The 18,516-nt window shown below is 39.1% G+C and overlaps 2 protein-coding genes across 2 annotated transcripts in view; both read left to right on the forward strand.

Annotated features, from left to right (window-relative positions):
* FREM1 (FRAS1 related extracellular matrix 1) overlaps nt 1-14,414 on the forward strand; it is a 271,959-nt gene extending 257,545 nt beyond the window's left edge. Inside the window, exon 40 of the mRNA XM_054519857.2 lies at nt 14,329-14,414. Within this exon, the coding sequence (XP_054375832.2) occupies nt 14,329-14,350 (22 nt within the window). The 3' untranslated portion in view covers nt 14,351-14,414. The remainder of the gene's footprint in view (nt 1-14,328) is intronic.
* On the forward strand, nt 12,769-18,196 carry CER1 (cerberus 1, DAN family BMP antagonist). Its single transcript, XM_002819786.4, has 2 exons — nt 12,769-14,814; nt 16,600-18,196. The coding sequence occupies exons 1-2, from the start codon at nt 14,308-14,310 to the stop codon at nt 16,894-16,896; spliced, it is 804 nt and encodes a 267-aa protein (XP_002819832.4). The 5' UTR covers nt 12,769-14,307; the 3' UTR covers nt 16,897-18,196.
* The last annotated feature ends 320 nt before the right edge of the window (nt 18,197-18,516 follow it).

Consider the following 18,516-nt stretch of genomic DNA (forward strand, 5'->3'; position numbering starts at 1 on the left):
TACCACTTTAGTCTGAGTGAAGCTAACTCTACTAGTTCATTAAACCAAAGTTGAACTGCAAAGTTGTCCCTTTGGAGCCCTTTAATTGTGAAATCTAAGATTAGAGGCTGGGGTTGAAAAAGAGAATTTTCTATGATGAAAAAGAAAGACTTTAGATGAAAGAATCTTGTAGGTGGAGGCTCATCTACAAAGCTCTAGTTCAGGTAAGAATTCGGGGGGCTGCCTGTACTTCAGAGTTCTACTCATCACTATTCATGAAACAGATCTCCCTTTCCAATTTGAATGTTGGCATTGTACCATCCCAAAGCTAATGACTGGGTTTCCCCAGCCTTACAGAGTCATGAGAAATTTCAAGTAACATAATCTCTTCCTCTGTGTTTATTGTACTGACAAGCATTTCTCAAGGACATTTGGGATAAAGAGTATATATGAATGATGGTTGACATATGGAAGAAAAATACTGCTTCCTCAGAAGTGTCCTGATGAGCTGTGCTGATAAACAGAGAAAAATAATACTGAAAACAGAGCCCCTGAATGCCTACATTCTCGGAAAGGATTTTGAGGAATTTTGAGCCACCCTTAAATCTTTAATATTTGCAGAAATGCCGTGTTAACTAGATTCTGTAATGGAAAGGTACCTTATTAATTTATAATCTCAGCAGAGTGGAACATTTTTGTAACAATGAAGTTTGTTGCAGCCTTACCAGAACTCTCTTCTGAAATCAAGGTTTAACAGTTATAGGAAATTAGAACTTATGTCTGAAACATTTATTTAAAGTTTTTCTCTTTTCATAGTCACTGAGAAATATGGTTGTGCCAAATGTCACTTGCTCTATGAGCACCAATGTAACTTCAGAATCAAAATGGGGTTATCAAGTAGGCTAGAGCTCTGGTGCTGGTTTTATTATAAAAATACCTTGAATGTTGTAGACACTAAAACTGCTTGAAGAAAGTCAGTTCAGTTTCTGGGATATAAAAACATGGCAAGCTTTTTTTATTTCAGTTCATTTATCAAGGTTGTAATTAATAGAAACATTTACAAAGAGAGATTGGAATGTGATCCAGACATTCTGCCTATTACTTAAATCTAAACATAATTGTAGTGTCAGAGGGTCCTTACCTGAGATGTCACAGGTGGGCTGCAGATTGGCATAATGTACAGGTTCTCTGTGAAACACAAGCAGTTTCTGGTGTTTAACCAAAAGATACCACACCTGTCCTCTTACCAGCTCCTGTCAAATTCCTTCTGGTCCACAGGCTTCTTGCAGTGTGGAAATGTGAGATTTGGGCTAAAGAAAAAATAGCTGTTTACCTAAAGGGTTAAGTCCTAGGAAGGAAGTAGAAGTTTGGGAAATGAGGGATTCAAGGGCCACTCCTTCCACTGGAACTCTAAAACTGTATAAACCATCTAAAACTGGAAATCTAGAACTATGTCAACTACGTAGAACCTTGTCAGCATGGCAGATTTATTACACATTTCTGCAATATAAATGATAAATGATACTGAACTAATTGCAAATGTTAGCATAAAGAGTGAGTGTTTTGATTTTTATAACAATTAGAAATGATACAAGAATATTTTAAAATATTCCTGATCATGAAAGCATTCATCAAATTGGAAAATCCAAGTCATTCTAAGAAGATAAAAATAGAAATTCAGGCAAGTTTGGGTGATGGGAGGTATTCATCACAACCTTCATTTTATTCTTACAATTGAGCTTTGACTCAGGGGGAAAAGAAGTAAATGATTGTCAAGGTTCCCTCTGCCTTGATTGATAGTTTCTGATGGGAGTGGGAAGGAAGGAATTGGAGTAATGGATAGAATGGGAATGAGAGATTACAGGAGAGAGAGGTGAGAAGGGTTGAACAGAAGGGGATGGGAACTGATGGTAGCTAGGAAGGAAAGCATCAAGAAGGACCTGAATTGTACCCAGCTTTTCTCCCCAAACTTCAATACCACCTCAGGAAAAGGCCCACTGTATCCAGGGGCATCAGTCCAGCTCAACAGTGTCTAGCTTTTCAGAATCTTCTGATTGTTTGGTCTTTAACAAAAACATAGCATCTATTTGCTAAAAATAAACTTAAGCAACATACGATAATCATTTCATCTCCTTCCAAGAAGTGGTGAAAATGAACCAGGTGACATTCATTTGATTTCTGTTTTTGTTTATTTTTAATACAACCAAAAAGATATGCACATATTTTAATTTGCATTATGGTTCTGTATAATGTAAACCATAAACTGGTGCTGATTAATTTCTGCAACAAAGCAGCATATTAAATGTACTGCATCTAGTGTTGTAGCAAAATTAGTAAACTTGTTTTAAGTTCTGAGACACTTTAGCTTTTAACATTTTATCTTATTCCTGGGGGCACATGGGTTTTAGATTTTAGTGATTCTATTTAGCAAGGGATGGAGGAGAAAAGTCAACATGTTTTTTATCTTTACTGGTCAAACCAGCCTTTCATTGTATCGCTTCCATGTGTCCATACATCCAACCACCATTCATTTGACAAATATTGAACATAGCATGCCAACCATGCAACTGACATTGTTCCAGATACTGGAGATATTGTAGGGAATAAGATAAAAACAGAAGTATAAAAGCATAGCATATATATGCAAATTTATAATAGCTTTTTACACCTCAAGCTTTTTATCAAGAAGGAAGTCACAGTGGAAATCAGTGATTACATTATCCCTTTTCCTAATTGAAGGGAAACACACAGATACAAACAGCTCAGGCTGAATTTTGTTATATTTCTTTCTTGATTAAGAAACTGATATTAACTTCCTAACTTTTAATCAGGTCAAAGTGTTATTGATAGCAGCTGTCCCAAATTTTCTGTCTCCACAATCAAGTTAGGAACTAAAGTTTTTATGTCTAGTTAATTGATTTTGTAACAATTACTTTTTCCAAAATGATGAGTACATGTCTCTATATCTTAAGGATTCCTAGAATAACAGAAATTAAAGAGAGATACCTTTGATATCATCTTACTTAATACTCTTATGTTACAACAGAGAAAGTTACTGTGTGAAGAAATCAGCACTAGAACTGAGGTCTTCCACATTTTAGGCTGAATCTCTTCTAATTATTCCGCATATCTATTAGCATTCTGAGCAGATAGTTTTATTATATTCAAGTAAAATATACTCGTCTTTGAATGACGAGTATAATAAAATTCACCATATACTTGAAAACACTATCATAAGCAAAAGGCAGACACAAAGGGTCACATATTTTGTGATTCCATTTATATGAAATGTTCAGAATAGACAAATCTATAAAGACAGAAAATAGATTAGTGATTTCCAGGTGGGGGAAGGAGGATTGGGACTAACTGCCAATAGGTACAGGGTTTCTTTTTGAGATGATGGAAATATTCTGGAGTTATAATAGTTGTAGTGGTAATTGTTGCAGAAACAGTGGATATACTAAAAACCACTGAAGTATACTGTTTTAAATGGTAAATTTTATGTGAAGTGTATCCAATAAAAATGTGATTAAAATCACCATATAAATTTTATTTTAAAAAGCTATAAATGGGTTGATGTAGCTATATGTTTCTCTTGCTTATCCAAGATACATTACTCAGTCTTTGCCCCATGTCTCACCCGGGTTTTTGTTTATTTGTTTATGTAGTTAGTTAAAGGGAACAAAATGCTGATTTGACATATTTTAAATTTATGGTACTGTTTTATTGATCTTCCTCTCCTTTCTATCAATCACAGGGGGACTATTACTAATGGCAAAGTGTGTCTGGATGTCTGTAATGTGCAGAACACCATGATTTTCTCAAAATTAATTTTACAAGCCTTTAGAACAGGATTGTGCGGGAAATGAATATACTATCCTCATAACTTACACATATAACTTCATTTTGAGGAGTTTTTATAGGTCTTATATTCTGTTAGGCGATAAAGTTTAGTTTATCTTAAGACAGAAAGGAACAAAAATCAACCAACACTTCCATTAAAGGCCTCATGGTAACCCCTAACACTTTTTCCAAGCAATGACGTATGAGTTCACCTTTCACTTCTATCCCCATGTGTATTTTTGCTTTCCAAAAGCAGTCAATCTCAACTTATCCTACAGAAAAAAAAAAAAAAAAAAAGTTTGAATTCAGCTATATGCTGCCTGCAAGGAACATACTTTAAATGTAAATAAACACATTAAAAGTAAAAGAATGGAAAAAGATATACCATACTAAAACTCATCAAAAGAAAGCTGAAATGGATAGATTAATACCAGACACAGCAAATTTTAGAGCAAAGAATATTGCCAAGAATAAAGAAGCTTATTTCATAATGTTAGTGGGTCAGTAGGTCAATACATCAAGAGAACATAATAATTATAAACATTTATGTACTAATAAAGTTTTGTTTGTTTGTGTGTTTGTTTGTTGTTTGTTTTTCTGAGATGGAGTTTTGCTCTTGTTGCCCCAGGCTGGAATACAGTGGCGTGGTCTTGGCTCACTGCAACCTCTGCCTCCCGGGTTCAAGCGATTCTTCTGCCTCAGCCCCCTGAGTAGCTGGGATTACAGGCACCCACCACCATGCCTGGCTAATTTTTGTATTTTTAGAAGACACAGGGTTTCACCATGTTGGCCAGGCTGGTGAACTCCTGACCTCAGGTGATGCGCCCACCTTGGCCTCCCAAAGTGCTGGGATTACAGGTGTGAGCCACTGTGCCCGACCTACTAATAACAAAGTTTTAAAATGCATGAAGCAAAATGTGGTAGAACTTCAAAGAGAAATAGATAAATCTATACTTACAGTCAGAAATGTCAATACCTCTTTCTCAATAATTGAGGGAATAAGTAGACAGAAAAATCAGAGTACAGAAGCATGGACACTATTAACAAAGTTAACTTAATTGAAATTTATAGCATATTCTAGCCAACAACAGCAGAATGTACATTATTTTCAAGTGCACATGACATATTTACTAGGCAGACCATATTCTGGGACATAAAATAAGTCTCCATAAATGTTAAAGGATTCAAGTCATACAAAATATGTTTTTTGACTACAATGGAATAGTATTGACCACACTTGGAATAGGGTGACAACTTCAAGCAGTGCTTGTTTTCACCAGTAACCAACCCCAGCAGGAAGGAGGAGCTGGGGGTGGGAGAATTAGGGTTTTAAGTTGCCATATCACAAGTGAGAACTTTCCTGTGTGCTAGGACATTTGTGTTCAACATGTGTTTTCAGTTCTTGGAGGAATCCAGATGACTAAAGGAGTCCTTTCTAAAACCCCAGGACGTCTTGCTTTCAGATGTGATCAATGATATACAAATCTCATTCTAAATAGAGATAAATTAGGGAATAGTTTTTCACATGACAGAAAGGATGATCCTATTTGCTTTGTTAATGGATTGGACTTGGGGGATATTTTCTATTGCCCAAAGAGCATAGCTCCTCCATGGAGCCATATTTTCAAAATTTCCTTTTACATTGAGCATTGAAAGAACACATTTGTTGCATATATTGAGGAGGACTGTTTGCAAATCATGCCCCAAATCAACACTTGAAGGTCTAAGTGGTGCTCATCCGAGAGAAAGGTAGTTCAGTGTATGTGGGAGTCAGTAAGGATTCAGGGCAGAAGCTACACAGAATGGCCCAGCAGGGATTGGCTCCCAGTAAATTATTTTCTTGCTTATAGATTTCCTACCCAGTAGAATCACTGAGGTCATTTTAGTGACTAGACACAAAAAACAGGCTTCTTAGAGTTTAAGATTTGAACCAAGTTGAACTTTTGCAAATGTGGCTAAGGCCTGCCAGCTTGATGGCAAACCTGGGCCCAGCATCAGGTACAACAGAAGGCAAACCCTGACTGGAAAGTTGTGCTTTGCTTTTCATTTTATTGTCACAATTTTTCACAGTTTGCCTCATGCCACCTTGTTACTTAATTCCCACACCTCGGAGGAAACGTGTAATCTTTTAATATTTATGTCACTTACTTAAGATACTTAAGATTATGTTTCTGCCTAGGTGTTGCCAAGATAGTCAAGCCAACTCTTGTTTATAGAGGAGAGAAAATATAAATCTGTCTAAACTCTTTCACAAAATGAAGGTCTTAATATTTCCAAAGAGTTGAATTTGGTACTACTCTTGGAGAGTCTTAGAGAAGCGTTGTCAATACAAGGCGTCATTGTTTTAGGTTTCCTATCCATGACTTGCTTTTTTCCCCAACTTTCCTCTCTTTTGGCAACTTCGCCTCACATTCTGTCCTACATTTGGCCCTGAGTCAGTTGAAAGCTTTGCAAGTTGATTTTCCATTCCCATCTGAATTTTAGCTTAGCTGTGGAACTGTTTTCCATGTGTTTTTAATCATTTGTCCATGTGTTACGAGCTTATAGGGACAATATGGTTCCCCCAAGCTGCCTGCATTGTATAAGCAGAAACTGGCAAGGTGGCCAGTGGGGGAACAGTTTTCAGACAGATGCCCCCTACACTCATTTCTGTTGGTGATACACCACCCCCATGCTCCAACTGGAGTAAAACAATTTACAAGCTGCATAAAGTTACCCAACAGACGTATAGTCCTCTGGCATGAATTACCTTTTTTAGGAGTGTGATTATCCTTCAGGGGAGACATGCCTGGGAACTGTGGCTGGTGTGACAATGTTCAAAGGCCTGCTCTGAGACTGTGGCCAGGCTGGGAAATGAAGAATGGTTTAGTCCCAGATTCCATGGAAATTTGATTTTAAAATAGAATCTAAACACAGAGAATTAAGTATAAGTTCTCCAGGACAAAGCGATACTTCTTAGAAAGTAAAACGCAACAAGGGCCTATGTCAGAAGTTTCCTTTTGCATTTTTATTGGACTCAGTATGTCAAAACAAACATCCGTTCACCTCCTAAATGTAGACTGAGGGACCAGGAATGGAAAAGAAACAGAAAAATGCGTTAAACAAAATCCCTTTTCTCAAAGCTGCTGACAATGTAGTCTCCAGCAAACATAATCCCTGCCCTTGAGGAGCCTCTCTTCCTTGTTAGAAAGATATGCATGTACCCAAATTAAGACAAGCCCGAGGAATCACTGAATGGCCGAATCAAGAAGGAACTTGGCTTTTCAGAGTCCCAAATACATCTCAGTAACATGGAGGAGATGTCTGTCTTGTAAATCCAGAAGTGGATGTGAGAAAGTAGAGGTTGGGTTGTGACAAAGCTTGCCAATATTTGACTGGAAAAGGCAGAAGACAACACTGAAGTACAGAACCTGAAAACTTCTATGGAATCAAGAAAATTTGAAATGATCAAACATTATATAAAAGCATCCAGTGGAGTGCAAAAGTTTGACAATTCAGGGTAGACTATGGAGTAAAGTTGGTTAGAAAGGATGTGATTCCAACAGCAGTGTGGAAAGGAGAAACGAACTGGTGTGGTTTGATGGTCAAATGTAAGGAGACTCACTTATCTGATAGGTTCTATCTTTCTCTGCAGAAAAAGGGGTCATTTATCAAAAACGATGAAAGAGGCAGAGCAGTCAAAGGTTTTAGATAATTAGAGAAGATTTTCACTAACCCACATGGAAAATGAAAAGTGAGTTGAGTAGAAGAATGAGAAGGATTGCTGAGCAGAGTTGAGGGTTCCGTTGAGACAGAAGGAAATTTGTATAGAATCCGTTTTTGCCCATTTCGTCTGTGTCTCTGAAAGCATTCCCTATCTCAGGCGTGGGCCCAGGGAAGATGAACAGCTGGGTGTTTTCAGGGTTGTACTTTTTGTTGTTGCTGTTGTTGTTGTTTTAGACAGTCTCGCCTTGTCGCACAGGCTGGAGTGCAGTAGCACAATCTCAGCTCACTGCAGCCTCTGCCTCCTGGGCTCAAGCGATTCTCATGCCTCACCCTCCTGAGTGGCCGGGATTACAGGCGGGCTCCACTGTGCCTGGCTAATTTTTGTATTTTTAGTAGAGACAGGGTTTCACCAAGTTGGCCAGGCTGGTCTCGAAGTCCTGAACTCAGGTGATCCGCCTCCCTCGGCCTCCCAAAGTGCTGGGATTACAGGCGTGAGTCACCACGCCCGGGCCCGGTGTTGGACTTTTGTTAGATGGGTGTGAGAGAATAAAAAAGGGACTAGGGAAAATATTGCAAAAGTTTGAAGTGATGGACCATGGAATTAAAGCAGGAAAGGGAAGAAAATGAAGACAAAGAATTTATATATGTTAATCAATTAATTACATAATTCATTTATTATTAAATGAATATTTTAGGGCATTTACTATGTGAAAGACTGTGCTACAGCCTGAGCTGATGACTAAAAAGACCCTACTTTTATGGACATTAAAATATGGGTCGGGCACGGTGGCTCACGCCTGTAATCCCAGCACTTTGGGAGGCCAAGACGGGCGGATCACAAGGTCAGGAGATCAAAACCATCCTCGCTAACACGGTGAAAACTCGTCTCTACTAAAAATACAAAAAAATTAGCCGGGCGTGGTGGCGGGCGCCTGTAGTCCCAACTACTCCGGAGGCTGAGGCAGGAAAATGGTATGAACCCAGGAGGTGGAGCTTGCAGTGAGCCGAGATTGCACCGCTGCACTCCAGCCTGGGCCACAGAGTGAGACTCCGTCTCAAAAAAAAAAAAAAAAATCTGAAGTGGAGGCAGACGTTAAACAAATGTTCAGTCAAAAATTATTTCATGACAATGGTGGTAGTACTATGATAAAGTAGGGGACAGATGCTGTAGGAACTGAAACAACACAATGTCATTATGAGAGAGTGGAATGTGAATTCACAGTTTAGAGGTAGAGCTGTTCTTGACAGTAACAGGAGTCAGAATGTAATGGGGGTAGGGAGGCCAATTGGCATGAGAGCAGTCAGATTTCAGGCAGGGTATTGAATGGGACTTCCATGGGATACTGATGGAATGCTAATGGTCAAACCCAACCACATGGACACTGAAGTCACCCAGGATGATAGTAAGATTCAGGGTGAAAAGAAAGACCGTGGACTAAATGAGGAAGACAGGGCAAGTAATACTGCCTCTACAGACATTCAGGGACATAAAGTTAAGTGCCTGATGTCATAGAGTTTACAAGCTGTAATGCAGATTGAGGAATCAGATTTCGTTTTTTTGGCCTCAAGTCCAGAGATACTTCCACTGACATTACTTAGCTCTGAGATCAGCTTTCTACAAAAGGAAAAACAGACAAGGTAAATTTTAAAGATGAGGAAGAAGGAGCAGGACAGAGATGTTGCATCAGTGACTGCATCCTGAACTGGCTGTAAGTATAGGCACAGGCATTGGAGATGCATGGACAGGTAGGAAGGTGGGGCACACGGTGAGGGACAGCTCAGGATGCCTTGGCCTAATTCTCAGATTTGCAGGTGCCCTCTCTGCAGTCTTGGCAGGGAGCTGATTAGACACATGTAGATATTGTCCATGACTTGTGCACAGTAGTAGATACATCTTCAGATGCAAAAAACAAAATACCCAAAATACAGCAAACTGCTTCTCAATGGTGTTGGGGGGTGTTTTGAACAGAGGACAGTGAGAGCACTGAAACTACAAACAGAATAATCTAATCTTTAAAAGACAATCTAAGCATCAGTGCCTTGAAGTGGAAATGGGGATTTTTTTTTGTCGGCAGTTACACCATTTGATATTTGTCTTTTTCCACTGGTCACACATTTTGGTATCTTTGGGTGACAGTTTTGAAAGATTGAATAAAGAAACTGATAATAATGGTTCTCTCCATGGCAAGGACAGGCAGCCTGGGGTGGAGTCAGAGGAAGGTCAACCTTTCGTTGTGCATTTTTTTTGTGTGTTATTTGAATTTTGTTACTATGTGTATTTATTACCTACTCAAAAATAAGAGAAATGTACTGTACCATGTCTACAGTGCTTCCTTGAATTCAACAAATATTTATTATTGAATAAAATTAGCACAAATAAAGCATACAGTTCACTACGTCTTTGCGATTTGGCTCTACCTGAAAGTCCCTGATTAGTACAGGAATGACGCCTGCCTAAATTTTCTTTGTTTCTTTTTTTTTTTTTTTTTTTTTGAGATGAAGTCTCCCTTTGTCGCCCAGGCTAGAGTGCAGCGGCATGATCTCGGCTCACTGCAACCTCCACTTCCCAAGTTCAAGCTATTCTCCTGCCTCAGGCTCCAGAGCAGCTGGGATTACAGGCGCCCGCCACCATGCCCAGCTAATTTTTCTATTTTTAGTAGAGACAGGATTTCACCATGTTAGCCAGGCTGGTCTCGAACTCTGGACCTCAGGTGATTTGCCCACCTTCGCCTCCCAAAGTGCTGGGATTACAGGCATGAGCCACCATGCCTGGCCTAAATTTTCCCTGTAAAACTTATTTTGAATGTGCTAGGCTGTCCCTATAGGTTGCAAAATCCACTAGACCTGAACCTAAACGAAGACACTCTCAACACTTATCTCCAGTTCCTAGAACAGAGCTGGCACTCAGGTATGTGCTGTAAGAATGAAAGAATTAGTCCAGTTAAAGGAGCAGCTTTAGGGGATGGGGCTCTTCCTCACGTGTCTTTTCCATGGAAAGGGGAGGAGGGAGTCTACATTTTGAATAATTAACTAAATTGTTTATTAAAAGGCTTAAGGGGAAATCATGTATCCTAATTTTCCCTTTTCCTTGTTCCTTGGAAAATAAGAAAAAAGGTCCTGTTTTCTTCTGGGTTAAAAAAAAAATCTAACCTGCCATGACATGATTGCTATTCTGTATTTTGAAAAGAGAGGTAGTGATGAGGCAGTGGCATGCTCCCCAGTCAGATTTGTCTCCTGAATCCTTCAACCCAAATGTCCTTTTCCAGCTCTCAGTTGTCCTATTTAACTCTAATGTCCACCCCCCACCTCAACACTGCATCTCACCTTTTGTTGATTTAAGATGGGTTTTTAGGGAAGAACTTAGTCTCTCTGTTTGCCCTTGGAGAGCACTGGGCTTCTTTTTAACTGTCTTCTGAGAGTCTGTAAGAGGGACAGAAAATGTAGCTGTTGCTGTCCTCTCACAGGCACACTGGGGAGCTCTGAAAAGGAGACAAACCACCTCAACATGTCTTGAGTGACTGGGTCTCATGAGCCTCTTTTCTTGTCCATTTTGTAAAAGTCACTAGCATATGGAAACATATTTTATTTAGGTATCTTCTTGAGGTCTTTAGAGTTCCTGAAGACATCTTAGTGCCTAAGAAACCCAAGTCAAGTTGAAAACAGTCAGATTCTGCTGAAAGCCTGAACTGTAAATGGAAATGAATGGATTCTGGGATTGGCCCCTCTGGTTCTCATGCATGTCTAGGGTTGGCCCAGGAAGTGGACTTAGCAGGCTTGGGCTCACTCACATGAACTCAGGCCTACCCTTCATTGTGGCATTTGATACTAAGTGCACTAATAATTGGTGATGCTGTCTCCTCATGAAAGCTTCCTACTGTGTCTGGAGACCTCCTCCAGACCTACTTCCATTTCCATTTGGTTCATCTAAATTGGGAGGTAACTAGATGCCTGTATCAACTGAAGACCAACAGAGGCAGCATATTTTTGCTAAAAGCTACAAAATCTTCACTTACGTTCTTAAGAGATTATAATGTATTACATTATACATATATTACATGTTATACATACATAATTATACACACACAGTGTATCAATGGCTTTAGAACTGGTGAATGGTCACGATGGTGAAAGGTGATAGTCATCGCCTTTAGCTGAAAAAGGCAGAGGTTGGAGATAGGCTTGTTTCATAGTTCTCATCACAGAAGGCTTGGCTTTGCTGGATTTACTTTTCACGGATAGTATTTACTAATGGGAATAGGGAGAACATTTCAAGATATTTGCACATTTTCTCAAAAGAAGTGACAGAACAGCAAAAGGATATTCTCTGTGAATGATTTTTAAATGGCACTTATAAGCCCCAAATTAGGATCAGAGGAAGGGAAGTTTAGGACTAAAGGAAAGTGAAAAATGGATAACTGACATCCTTATAGATGATTTTATACAATAAAGTTAGATGAGGCATAATAAATACCACTAGACTATCTAACCTACTTGAGGGCAGGGACAAAGTTTTACTCGTTTTTCAATTATCTACCAGTATCTAATATGATTCTTGACACACAAAGTGAGTCTTCTACGCATTTCAGTTCAACAGGAATTATCTCAACTGTATCTTATGTTCAGTAATTCCAGAGCCAAGCAAACTGAGACCCAAGATAGAATTTCTGAGATAGTCTTTAGTTTTGGGAAATAGTAGATACTCTGATTCATAACAATGGAATTTCAGTTACTGAAAAGTAACAGTTAAAAGGATTCAGGAAAGGTATCATAGCTGGCTTCCACACCATATTATACCAGGAGGCCTAGTGACTGGCTCTGGAAAGCGTATTGCATTGGATGGCTGAGGGGAATTAAGAAATTCCAATAGCAGTCAATTAAAAAAAAAAAAGATGTTGACATAGCATGGTGGCTCACACCTGTAATCCTAGCACTTTAGGAGGCAGAGGCAAGATGATGGCTTGAGGCCAAGAGCTTCAGAGCAGCTTGGGCAACATAGCGAGGCTCTGTTTCAACAACAACACAAAATTTTAAGTAGCCAGGTATGGTAGTGTGCCTGTAGTCCCAGCTACTCAGGAGGCTTGCTTGAGCCCAGGAGTTTGAGGTTACAGAGTGCTATGATTGCACCACTGCACTCCAGACTGGGCAACAGAGCAGGACCCTTTTCCTAAAATAAAAAAAAAAAATGGCAAATACAAATGCTCATTTATTATATATCAACAGCACCTTTCATTAATACTAGCACATGTTCCATAGATATTTGGTACAAGTACAATATATCTCCACTCATGGCATTCTGGTAAAGTGATGGTCCATGTTAAAAATAGCTCATTATCATGGGTAAAGGGACTTACTTAAGGCTTTATTTCATAGAAATCAGGTATGGCTATCAAGAAGAACAGAAATGCCTGGAAAACAGACTCCAGTGGGTCACTTCTTGGAAAGAAAGCTTAATCAGTATTGACAAAAAAGGGGGAACATGTTCCAGGACTATTTGTGTTACTGAAAACAAGGAATATAGTGATTGAATTAAAAGGGGAGAAATAAAAGCAGATATTGCATTGCTTCCCAGTGGAAATACTGTTTGAATCATGTGGTAGGCTGATTGGACTCTATTCTGGGGTTTCAGTTTTGTGGACATGTTTCTTTTTCGTATCCTAGGCTGATTCATGATAGTTTTGAATGATAGTTATTTTTCAATTTTTCCTTTGATCCTCGAAGACTCTTATTTGTCTCAATCTTTATTTAGCCTGGCCATCAATTAGTGTAAAACAAGGGGAGATGATGTGGATTCAATAAGGTAAGAAACTGACTAGCCAGCTTCACACCCAAAGTTATCAAACCTGGTTCTTAGAATCCATGTTCTCATGTCTGGCTCTTTGTTTAAAGGGGGAAAAAAATCAATAGGATGGCTGGAGGGAGACATTTCCCTATCCTCATTGAAGACTGATGAGCTGTCAGTCTATTACCTGGTATCCTGTTGAGAGACATGTGAACAATTGGAAGAGTTTATCTGATGACTGACCAGTTGTGAAATTTAGCACCCAGTAATTGATTCTTAATGTGAGAGGATTAACTTGGGAATTGTGAGTTTCTATGTGTGGAAAGGAAAACGTATTCCCTTTACTCAGTTACCATGCAAAAATCAATAACTCCAATTCACATGTAAGTAAGAAGCAATACGTCCCTTGCTCAAAAAAATTAACATCCTTCTAGCTCTTCCTTTCTTCTAACAATTTTGATATACTTCTTTGGGGGTGTGTGTGTGTGTGTGTGCGTGTGTGTGTGTGAATAGCCTTCCTAAAGGCCTGGGCTTTTTCTAAATGTATGCCTTTAATTTTTATCCAATATACTTCTCTCACAGCAACATGTCTTGTCTATTCTATTCCAGCACAAGGCAGATGCACAGCAAATGTGAGCTGACTCTAGTCCTTCTTCTGACAACAGTCATGGGAAATTTAGGCAAAGAATGTGTTGTCTTTGCTAATACTGCTCTTTAAGCCCCAGACGTAGCTAAACTCTTAGCTAATTACCCCCTGGGTCCCAGGCTTTCACTGGGGCCTTTTAAAATTCACAAAACCAAAGTGACGGCAGGAGGCCATTAGCACTACATAATTCAAGCAAACAATAAGTGTGTTTATTCTGCCTGGCTACTGACCACCTGCCTTCCCATCCCGCCAGGCAGGTATCTATATATACGATTTCCATTTTCCCAGTCCTGCAGAGAATGAGCCTCTCCTTTGGGCCTCATCATTTGCAAAAGAAGCTTGGGCCCCTGACAGCATGCATCTCCTCTTATTTCAGCTGCTGGTACTCCTGCCTCTAGGAAAGGCCACACGGCACCAGGATGGCCGCCAGAATCAGAGTTCTCTTTCCCCCGCACTCCCGCCAAGGAATCAAAGAGAGCTCCCCACAGGCAACCACGAGGAAGCTGAGGAGAAGCCAGATCTGTTTGTCGCAGTGCCACACCTTGTAGGCACCAGCCCTGCAGGGGAAGGCCAGAGGCAGAGAGAGAAGATGCTGTCCAGATTTGGCAGGTTCTGGAAGAAGCCTGAGAGAGACATGCATCCATCCAGGGACTCAGATAGTGAGCCCTTCCCACCTGGAACCCAGTCCCTCATCCAGCCGAGAGATGGGATGAAAATGGAGAAATCTCCTCTTCGGGAAGAAGCCAAGAAATTCTGGCACCACTTCATGTTCAGAAAAAGTCCAGCTTCTCAGGGGGTCATCTTGCCCATCAAAAGCCATGAAGTACATTGGGAGACCTGCAGGACAGTGCCCTTCAGCCAGGTATGTGTTCTTGGGGGAGAGCAGGTAAGAGTTTGCAGGTGGTAGTGGACAGCTGGGATGGATGGAGAGTAGGGGAAAAGGCAGTCGGGAGGCTGACTAGCTTAACTACAGATTTGGTCCTTGGGCATTCATCATAGGATTTGGCAAAGATTAAGTTTCCTTCTGACCTTTCCATTTTTTCTTGGCATTCTGGAAATGCTGCAAGAATGATATGATGATACTGTCAATATCAGTAATCATTCATTCACACTGAAGACACAGAGCTTTGTTTTATTTATTTATTTTTGCATTGGAGGTGATCTACTCAGAGATATAAGTCAGACTGTACCCTCAGTTAGGAAACTGAGAATTTAGAGTAATCACCAGAACTCCTCTGTAGCTATCTTTCTGCACTCTATTAATATGTGAATGAGCAGGTCAACTCCATTTGTTGATAAGGTGGGGTGCATTGGACTCCTTCCCAAATACTCTCATATCCATTTACGATGGTCTTAATCCCTATATTCCATACTTAACTACTTTATAGGTTTGAGGGGCTTCTTTAATAGCTTGCTAAAGCTATCCCACAACCTCAAAGTACGTTGAGGTTCTCAGGCAAAAGTTGTCATGTCATTTCTAGTATTATGATAGCAAAAAAGTGATTTTGTTTAACTTATTTTCTCATATGAGCTTTTTAAAAAATCAATCTTGATGTGAGATCATATCTCCTCCCCTTAGAAGTACCTTTCTCCTGATTCATGTTGTGTTGGCTGATTTGTAGTTATTATTATCAATCCCATGCTATTAAGACAAAGGGGCATCCTACTGTCTACTTCCTCTGGTTCTGGCAATATCTACATTCCAAATGTTAAATTAAAATTGAGAACTTGCATTAGGTCCTTAAACATGAAGATATTGAACCAAAAACAATGCAGGGTAGAGTAAAATTTTATAGTCGAGTAATGCTACCCAATTAAGCAAGCAGTAGAATAGGGCAATTGACTGTGCAAGGCAGTTAAGTATTCTGCCTGGAAAGGCAAGGATATGTAGCAATGACAAGTCAATTATCAAATAATAATGACTACTCTGTTGGCCACGTGCAATTAGAAAATTACCCCTAAGAATCAGGCAATCAAATTTCTTTTGAGATTCTTCTTTTGAATTCTACTGCTAATTAAATTAAAATTAAGATATTTGACTCTTACATATTTTGAAAGGCACATAAAGCTAGGTGCTTGGAGTTATGAGAGGTAAAGGTGATATAATTTACAATGATTTGCAGGCATATGCATTGTAACTCTGCTTGCATACAACTTCATAGACTTGAATGTACTACAGGTCTTGCAGAATAGGATAGAATTAAACCTAGAATGTTCTGATCTATTCTATGATCAATGTAACAAATATGTATTGGGAGCCTACTATGCACAAAGCACTGTGAGGAATAAAAAGTAAGGCACATTACTTATGTAAGATAATTACCATTAGAATTTCTCAATCGCTCACATCCAATTAAATAAAATTTCTTAAAGTTTGGCACTAATAATGTAGAGTAAAATATTTTTATGTTAACTTAGGGATTCCCTAAAGGTTATTTAATAATTTACTCAATGAAGAAAGTTTAATTGAGGTGGTTCTATGCCCTTATAGATACCATCACTTGCATATTGCAAATTGTATCCAAAACTGGAAAGCTTTGACACTTTTAGTGTGAATTATCCTCAGATTTACAGTCCATAGCTTCTGCATTATGTGTGTGAAAGAAATAATTCAAAATAATGTAATGGAAATGTGTTTGCTTTTTAGACTATAACCCACGAAGGCTGTGAAAAAGTAGTTGTTCAGAACAACCTTTGCTTTGGGAAATGCGGGTCTGTTCATTTTCCTGGAGCTGCGCAGCACTCCCATACCTTCTGCTCTCACTGTTTGCCTGCCAAGTTCACCACGATGCACTTGCCACTGAACTGCACTGAACTTTCCTCCGTGATCAAAGTGGTGATGCTGGTGGAGGAGTGCCAGTGCAAGGTGAAGACAGAGCATGAAGATGGACACTTCCTACATGCTGGCTCCCAGGATTCCTTTATCCCAGGAGTCTCAACTTAAAGAGCTATCCCACTATTACCTTTGAAAAGCAAAACCACAACAGCAAAGATGCTGATTATTCAATCTGAAAATGTTAAGTGGGTACATAACATTTTCAGGGAAAGGTGACTTGAAAAGTAGTTTTAAGATAGAACGATAGAGGAAATGATATTAGTCTAGTTAATGGTGCACGTTTGAGACCTTGTCTCAGCTCTGCCACTAACTGGCCATAGAATGTTAAGTTGTAAAACCTTTCTCCATCTAAAGATTTTCATCTATAAATGCGGGACCCGACCTAGATGATTGCTAAAATCCTTTCCACTACTAATATTCCGTGATGTATTTTCTCCAAGTTTGGGTAAAAGCCCTCCATCTAAAGAAGGAAAAGAAATAAGCGAGACCACAAAAATGGGCTTCTTTAATAGTGTGTCAAATCACCAGCAAGCAAACAAGCAAGATAGAGAGGGAGGGAGGGAGGAAGGAAGGAAGGAAGGAAGAAAGGAAGGAAGGAAGGAAAGAAGGAAGGAAGGAAAGAAGGAAGGCAGGCAGGCAGGCAGGCAGGCAGGCAGGCTAGGTGAAGTATTTGTAGGAAAGATTCTCATACTTGTAGTTACTTTTGCAACCCAAGCAGTATTTTACTTGACTTCTATCAGATGATTAAGTCTTTCCACAGATGTAAGGAGTAACTTGCTTGATTGCCTCCTTTTTAACAATACTCCTCATATAAAGTACTTAATGTCAGGTCTCTGACTTTGAAGAAGGAACAGTGATGTTACTTTTAGTAGTTTGTATAGGGAAGAGGAACAATCACTGGTAGCCAAACAAGTACCTATATTATAAGGAAGGAAAAATACATGACCACTACCAGGTTTAGAGATCCGTCCAGAGATGCTAATGAAAGTAACCCCCAAAAATTCAATCTTCAGGTGAAATTATTTACTCACATGCATTTTGAATTAGGTAGTAAGGTTTCTATGTTTGAATGACTGTTTTTTGCTATTTAATAAAACTTTGTATTACAAATTTTAATCAGCAAATGCCAAAATTACAGGTTCTGAAAATATTCTGGATATTTTAATGCATTAAATTTTAGTATATGAAGCATTCTGAAAAATGTTCTTATATTTTTGCCTTACTTGTTTTGTCTCATAATTTAAAGGTACTATCAGGAGATAACCTAGCTGGAAGCATTTCTGGAATGTCTTCATAGACTTATGACACTGGACCAAGGGTTTCTTCTGATCTGTAAGCAGCCTTCTGTTTAAGTCTCTCAATCACCTCTCTCCTGCCTGTATTAATTTTTACACATATATGGTACAGAACTGCCTTTCCCCAGCCAGACTACTTTTTCTATTAAGTTATTCAAATTTTTATTTTTTAAAATTATTTTAATAATTAGATTTCTTTTACTTGTTGTGCACACACATACACACATTTCCCAGAATAACTGTTTTTTTAATAAATCAATTTATATTTTAATTCTATTCCTCTTTAATCACACCATCTAACATGACATTCCAAAGAAGCAAAGGCATTTATATTTAGTGTATATTTTGTAACACATCAACATGAATGTGAGTTACACAGATACACACATGGCATTTACATTGGAATATATTATTATACCCTTTGGTGGTCAAA

This window comes from Pongo abelii, chromosome 13, assembly GCF_028885655.2.
Source record: "Pongo abelii isolate AG06213 chromosome 13, NHGRI_mPonAbe1-v2.0_pri, whole genome shotgun sequence".
NCBI classification, from domain to species: Eukaryota; Metazoa; Chordata; class Mammalia; order Primates; family Hominidae; genus Pongo; species Pongo abelii.

Bases quoted from the DNA above. Each gene is read 5' to 3' on its own strand.
- CER1 (XM_002819786.4), top strand. From the start codon at position 14,308: ATGCATCTCCTCTTATTTCAGCTGCTGGTACTCCTGCCTCTAGGAAAG. The intron at 14,815-16,599 runs GTATGTGTTCTT...TTTGCTTTTTAG, and splicing joins GGACAGTGCCCTTCAGCCAG to ACTATAACCCACGAAGGCTG.